The sequence below is a fragment of the Rosa rugosa genome, chromosome 1, assembly GCF_958449725.1.
Source record: "Rosa rugosa chromosome 1, drRosRugo1.1, whole genome shotgun sequence".
NCBI lineage: Eukaryota > Viridiplantae > Streptophyta > Magnoliopsida > Rosales > Rosaceae > Rosa > Rosa rugosa.
In genome coordinates, this window is record NC_084820.1 from 18,192,293 (window position 1) to 18,200,145 (window position 7,853).

At 37.0% G+C, this 7,853-nt stretch overlaps 1 protein-coding gene and 1 long non-coding RNA gene across 2 annotated transcripts; both read left to right on the plus strand.

Moving 5' to 3' along the window:
- Positions 1–1,190: 1,190 nt before the first annotated feature.
- LOC133727462 (auxin-binding protein ABP19a-like) lies at positions 1,191–1,999 on the plus strand. Its single transcript, XM_062155038.1, has one exon. It carries the CDS (start codon positions 1,252–1,254, stop codon positions 1,888–1,890), a length of 639 nt encoding a protein of 212 aa, XP_062011022.1. The 5' UTR covers positions 1,191–1,251; the 3' UTR covers positions 1,891–1,999.
- An 808-nt stretch (positions 2,000–2,807) lies between these two features.
- On the plus strand, positions 2,808–5,535 carry LOC133727463 (uncharacterized). Its single transcript, XR_009855191.1, has 2 exons — positions 2,808–3,493; positions 5,234–5,535. It is a non-coding gene; the product is annotated as an uncharacterized LOC133727463 (long non-coding RNA).
- The last annotated feature ends 2,318 nt before the right edge of the window (positions 5,536–7,853 follow it).

Below are 7,853 nucleotides of genomic sequence, written 5' to 3' on the forward strand. Positions count from 1 at the left end.
CAGGTGATTAGTGAATTTAGGGTATATCAATGATATTCAATTAGGTTTAATCAGCTATGGTATGAACCTATTTGTATTCAGAAACAACATAGATAAATTCTCTAGGATTAGAGTTTCACCACATCTCAAATTACTTTTTGAAACGGAGTTTGAAATTCAGCCTAACTGAGAGGCTCAACTCCACCCCCGATAATATTATTATTAACTGAAGGATCGATGGTTGTACAACGAGGGAGACATAGTATCCAAACCTCGAGTACTAATACAAGAATCCTCATAGAGAGCATCCTAGATAATCACAGGAGCCTCGTCAAACCAATAATCATCTAAATAATCAACACTAACAAGGTATGTCATTCTATGGGCCACACAATTTGCTTTATGATAAATAGGTTGTAAAATTAAAGAGAAAATTGCGCGCATATATGCTTTACAATCCTGAACGATGCAACCTACCTCATAGAAGTCCTCCGTGTCTCCATTAAGGGCAGTAAACATCGCAGCACAGTCAGTTTCAATGTCCACATTGACCATGCTTGATGAATAATAAGTAGGAGTCCAGCTCTCATTGCCTCCACTTCCATTTGATAAACCGATCTTACATGGGAAAAGGGCCAAGCAATTGCAGCTTTTGTTTCTGTGAGTTAATATATACCTCATCCTAGGGCGTCCTTTTATCAAACCTTGCTAGCTGCTTTGCTTTGATTTTAAATTACGCGAGAATATTTCCTCAGAGGCAATTGCTATGCAAAGACTATTATGGAGATATAGTAGCGTTATATTACAATAGGAGATTGAGAAGACCGTCATTCTTTACAATTCAAAAGTTAGTGAAGGCTCGCGGTCACCTCACATGTTTACCCCAATAATTTCAGCAATCATGTTACGTACCTTGACTTAATTGATTAATGAATTTGTCAAGATGACTCCAGTAGCAGCTGGCCTTCGACAAGCGTGCGTGTCAACTTCTTCTTGCCTATAATTATCTATAAAAGTCGTCGATGAAGTTGTAAGAAATTTGATATTCTACTTATTATGGACAGTCATGTTGACATCTTCAATTCTCACGTCTAGCTTCTTTCGTACGCGTTTTAGAGTATACAGAAATTGTCTTTGGTCTAACCTAATAGGAAGCCTCCCCTCTTATTCAATCCATAAAAAGCCGCCCCAAGCCTCTTGGATTATATACGTACGTACAAGTTGGTTATAAATAGCACATCAACAACTTCACCTTTACGTGCATATCATATCATGATGATCTCCCCCATCTGCTGTTTCATATTTTCTCTCGTTCTCTCCTCTTCCTATGCTGCTGTGCAAGACTTCTGTGTTGCAGACTACACAGCTCTTCAAGGCCCTGCAGGGTACTCTTGCAAAGACCCTGCAAAAGTTACGGTAGATGATTTCGTCTACTCTGGCCTAAGAGTTCCTGGCAATACCTCCAATATTCACAAGTTTGGATTTGTACCTGCAGTTGTTGCTCAGTTTCCAGGTCTCAATGGCCTCGGCGTTTCAGTGGCTCGCACGGACTTGGGTGTGGGTGGAGTTATCCCATTCCACACTCACCGCGGAGCTACAGAAGTGCTAATTGTCGCGGAAGGAAGTTCGGTACTTGCAGGGTTCATTGACTCGAATAACAAAGTTTATCTGAAAACTCTGAGCAAGGGTGATAGTATGATTTTCCCTCGAGGTTTATTTCACTTCGCAGTGAATCAAGGCGATACTCCGGTCCTTATGTATGCTAGCTTAAGCAGTGAAAACCCAGGTCTGGATGTTTTGGAGACTTCACTGTTTAAAAACGATTTGTCTACTGACTTGATATCCAAGACTACTTTACTGGACAAATCTCAGATCAGGAAACTTAAGCGTCTTCTTGGTGGTACTAATTAATGTCTCTTAATCGATGTACTCAGATGCAGAATGTAATAACTATATGATGTCATTTTTTTTTTTTTCTGAAGACAAATAAAAATTCTTCCATTGCAGAGTTATTTCTTAATGTATGACTTTTATTTCTTGTACATTTTTTTTTCTCTGAACAAATGTTTCTTGCACTTTCTAATCTATCCGTTGGAGCAGCGTCTTTGTTCAAAAAATGCAACCGAAGTATAGACCTTACTCATTATTCATTAAAAATACTCTTCAGGATCAGAGAGGGAGAAAAAAAAAAAAAACCCTTGCGGAAGCAAATCATCCTTCAATCTGGTAGTATGTATCGAATCATATCGCGCGTCCTCTGCAAATTTCCATCTTTCGTCTTCAAGTAGAGTTCTTTCTTTGTGCTTACCCTAGTTTGTTGCCTTTGATAAGAAGTTATAGAAGTGGTATTCGGTGGCAAACGCGGAATTGAATTTATGGCTACAACAAATTTAGAAATTTTTTAAGTAGCAGAGAATATAAAACCAAAAAACATATATTTCGATTTATTACTGTATATATAAATATAATTTAGTTGGTGTTCAAGACTTCATTAATTATGAAGTGCCCTAAAGACCAAGACATCAAATCACACGTAGAGCTGTCACCCTATTTTTGTAATAGTGATACTACTATGGAACGATGGCGTGTGCATGCAGTTATGACAATCATGTAGAACCATATGTGATTCATCTTAACCCCAGCCTCCCGTTCAAATGTAGTATTAGTCAAGTTGTGTTGATAATCATCATCATCATTTTGTTAAATTCTTCAATGGAAGTATACAACACGTACAACTACTACAAATAGAATTCTTCAACTTTAGTTCATGAACATGGACATTAATTGGGCACACTCTCAGCAAAGGTTGGTCCATAAGTCCATCGTAACATTGGGCTTCCTTTTCCAAATCCTTAGTTTGTCCGATATCACTTGAAGGCTTTGAGTTCAATAGCCTCTGTAACCCACTTATCGATCTATCGACGTGAACGGTGAACCCTTTCTTGTATTGGGGAAGCCTTGCTACTCGCTAAGTCGCTCAGTAGTGTTCACCTGATCAGTTGCTGACCAAAGAATTTATGGCAGCTTTGATTCTTAATATAAGTCAGATAAGTATATAGCTTTCTAGATCACAACTGAGTGTCAAAAAATTAATGGCTTTAGGCTGCGTTTGGGGGGGGGGGGGCTTTTTTGCTCCTCTGCTTATAAGCGCCTCTACATCTCGCGTTTGGTAAACCAGTTTTTTCACTACTTTTTCCAGAAGCCAGCGCTTCTTCGATTAAAAAGCCAAAGCCGCCAGTGACCTGCTTTTAGAAGCAGGAGATGGCTTTTGTCACTGTAGTTTAATGAACTTTTGGAAATACCGATTTCTATCCTCTCTTCGTTTCAGCAATTTCACAATGCCATGAAACCCTTCTCTTCCGTGTTCAAGTTCGAAGCCTCACACGCAGTGCCGCTTCATGACTCTGGTTTGATCTCTCTCTCTCTCTCTCACTGCCTTCACTTCACCTCTCATCCGTGTTCGAAATCGAAGCCTCAATCCTTGATTGATGGCTGCTTGGCAATTTGATTCAAGGTTAGTCTTGTATCTATTTCAGTTTCAATTTCTTTGAATTTGATGAATGTTTGAGATAATATTGTTCTGGGTTTGACGGATATGAGATCAATTATGCTTGAATTGCTTTGAGTTTTAGATATATTCTTTTTTTTTGGAGCTAAGATTGTATAGTTCGTTTAGATGGAATTGTAAATTCTTTGTCTTTTTGCTTAAATTTGTGTAATTGGGTACTGAATCAATGTGGGTTTAGGTTGATTTGGGAAAATGGGAACCAGATCGAGTAGTATTCTTCCAGTAGCTTCAATTTCTTCTTCCTCTTCCTCTCTTTGTCACTCAGTTCAAACATGCCCGACTCTCCCAGACGGAGCTCTCCCAGACGGGTCTGATGTATATAATTATATGTTCTTTGCATAGTTTTAGAGAAAAATTTAGTTTCTTGGAATTGTGATGATTATAACTGAATGGGATTTGAACCACTATGGTGGTTGATTCTGTTGATTGCATTGCTTATACTAGTATTAAACTCTTACTGCTGATGCGGGGTTTTAACTAGTTGAATCGTACTAGCATTTATGGGTGCTTATTATGTTCTTAGAACAAATACCCTTCAAGAGAAAAAGAACATAAAATAGAAAAGACGAGATGTCTGTATGCTATCTTAGAAAGGATTGACTGATATATGGGAAGTGGAGATGTGATCTCAATGGAAGCTGTTGAGAGAAGTGGAGGATATTATGAATGGGTGGACAGCCCAAAAAGGAGCAGATAGGAGTGCGGGAAGGATGAGTTTTTTCTTTTTTGGAAGCTTTTGGTACAAGTGCATCATCGTTTTTTCTGAACTTTTCCCTTGCTCTTTCTCTGTACATTCTCCTTCTTTCTTAATCTGGTAGCCTAGGTACCTTGATAGTTAAGTCTAGTGTGTGTTTTAGATCTATGTTACTCTATAAGAGTACTGGTTGAAAGCATTCCTGTAGAGTCAGTATTGAGCCAGATGTGTTGAAAGCATGGGCTGATTCTTAAGGCATAAAGGTACAGATTTAGCTTTTCAGGTATTAATACTTCCATGAATGAGGTCATAATTTAAATATATTTTCTCCATCAAGCATCTCAATGTTGAAACTATATAAGGATCAACATAAAAACAATTGGGATAAATTGGAATATTTTCTGATGTCCTGGTGATGTGTTAGTGTAGGTATGAATTAGGTTACTGGTTTGACAATTACTGGTTTGGCAAAAGCATTGGTTCAGTGGTGTATAACATTTGATAGTAGGTTTGACTCTCATAGCATTGGTTCTTTTTCACTATTTGCATCTTTCTTTTGCTTGTGTTATATTTTACTGAAAGTTTGACTCTCATAGCAGATCACCACATTCAAAACAATTGATTTCTCCCTCTTGCTTTATATATCGTTTCTTCTGATCTGTGTTCATTTAACATTACTCTTTCCAACTGGTCAGCGTTTTTATTGTTTTGCATCGATTGCAGCCTTGTACTTCACTTAGCCCAAAACTTAAATTGCATTGATGCTTACCATCCAGACTTTTAGCATTGTTCTGATCATCTTATGGACTATGATGGTGGTCTATGAAAGTCATATGTGTAAGTCATTGAAAGAATGGTGACTGCTATGATTAGAACTGTCCATTCAATTATAATGTATGATTTCTACTGTTGGGCTATCCGTCCTTTAACATTCAATTATTTGAGTATTGAATGTTACATATCAGCTTACTGGTCCTCTGGGTATGTTGTAGGTACTTGAGCATACTTGGGTTGGATCAACACAGCAAGAGTTGCTGCATTAGGTGGGGCTAGTAGTACATCCAAGAGGAGAAGGATTTCGTGCTTCTTATCTTGAGAAGGTTGTGTAGGAAGTGATTTCAAACTGTAGTGGATAAGTTCTTTCACAACTATTTTGTACCTTTTGTTATAAGCCATTTGACTTGTAGAGGCTGTTAAGATTTACAATTTACTTGTCTGATTTTTTTTTTTCCTTCTTCGTATTTATTGTGTCTAACTTTTGAGATCCAAAGAGAAATAAATTTATTATGTTCAATTGGCCTCCCCCTTTAGCTGTATTTCTTTTTGCTTAATCTTATAGGTTTTACAGTATCTAAGTCAATGAGTAAACTATCTATAGAAGGTTTCAAGCTCCATGATTGCTCAAGTTCTTTCTGTTGGATTTTAACAAATGTCAGACCCTCTTTATGAATCAGGTGAACTTCATGCAACATGTCTCAGATAGAGTGCATGTTGTTCATCTCGATAAATTGATCTCTTCTCTATATGTGCACGTTCTGAATGCTTTTTATTTGCTTTAGGAACCGAACGATTCTTGGTGTCTCAGCATTATGGAAATGAGTAGTGGAAAATTGAAAATTGTTTTTTCTCTTTGATGTTTTGTGAGAAAAGAAGATCACCACATTCAAAACAATTGATTTCTCCCTCTTGCTTTAAAATTGTCCAATATTAATCATATGGTCACCATGATTTATAAAATTTGAAAGTTAAGAAAAATTTATGAGGACATAATAAAGATTAAAATAATGATAACAAGAGCATTTGAACAACATTTATCAAGGCAAAATAATCTTTCATGTCTAAATTGGTCATTCCACAAACAAAAAGCACAAGCCAGTTTTGAGTTTACCAAACACTTTTCACTGCTTTTGCCACTGACAACACTTATAAAAAGCCAATTTACCAAACACTCAGCTACTTTGCTTTTCAGCCACTTATTCTCATAAATAAACATAAGCCAGCTTTTCTTAAAAGTACAGCTATACCAAACACACCCTTAAGATTCTAGTGTAAGTTATTCTTCAAGTTACTATAAAGCTGTACATGTATGCATGCATTTGCCTTTTCCAGATTCTAATTTTTCATTTATTCTCGAATTTGTAGCGACGCCTGAGTTCTAGCTACGTTTATCCTCTGGCATGCTGTTCTCATTGTGAATTAACTGTATTCTATGACATCACATATATATTTCATTACAAATATTGACAAATTTCAATAAATATATAGAACTTTCGTTGCATGTCAAAGAATTAGAATGAATGAAAGTTTGATCTCTTCCAATACGACAAAAGAAAAATATTGCTCGTATCAACAAGGATTAAGTCCATCGATCATAAGGGGCAGAACTAGAATTCAACTCATTAACATGCTTCTATACCAAATTTAACTTATTATTCTATTCTGTTCATTTAGCACATATTTGAACTGTAACGTCCCGAACCTAAATTTACCAGTTTACGAGCCTTTCGATCAGTTTACCTAAAGTTGATTTTTTGTTCGGGTCAAAATTTGAGAAAACTTTCTTCATGAAAGTCGTAGAGGACGTTAAACAGAGCGCATGTATATGTGGTCTGTAAAAATCGGAGTTAGTATGTGAAAGTTATAAGCGAAAATGTAAAGTTACTGTTCATGGTAATTTCCTATATATATGGGAAGTTACTGTGGTAGGTCAGATGGGTAACTCTCTCTCTCTCCCCGACCCCGTCGGCTTTGGCCGACCGTTTCTTCCGCGTCCGGCCACAGATTTGGACAAGGCCGGCGGCTATGGAACCCTTTCTTCCTCCTCTTCACGTGTCACGCCCCGAATTTTGAATAAATAAATTCAAATCCGAAACGCGATAACTTAACAAGCACAAGAAAAACACAAAGAAAATTATTCATTTAAATTAAGCAACTAAACAAACTGAGCTCACAATGTCAATACCGACTCGTTCTTTAGAATCACATATTACATTACAGATAGTTTACAAATTAAACTGAATGACAATTCAATAAGTAAACACACCCACCACAACTCACTACATAGCGGAAGACTTAAAACTAAGAGTACCCTTCGACGTCCACACTACCGAACGTACACCTCAGTTTCGACGACGATTAATCGATATTCTAACCTGCACAATAAACCCTACACCATGGAATAGTGCACCGGGTTGAAACGACAAACCCGGTAAGCTTTTCAAGCTCGTATGAGTAAACTCAAATAAAATGACTCACGTCACGCATGCTTATAATTTCTCAGCTCGTGAGATACTTAAAGCAACAACATTTAACTCCACAAACACAACCAAACATCCAATCACACTACATAAAAATTAGTAATCCCTGCGTAGAAATTTAGTTCAGGAGATCACCAAAAGTCACACAGTTCAAATTATAACAACTCTTGCATATAACTTAGTTCAGGAGATTATATTTAAAATCAAACAATTAGAATGACACGGAAAATAGATAGAGAAGTCAAAAAACTCACACTAGAGTCGATGATCACCCATCAACACCAAAGTCGATGATCACCCATCAACTCCAAATAAATCATCTCACAACATGACTCGTTTTCAAAACTCGACATCC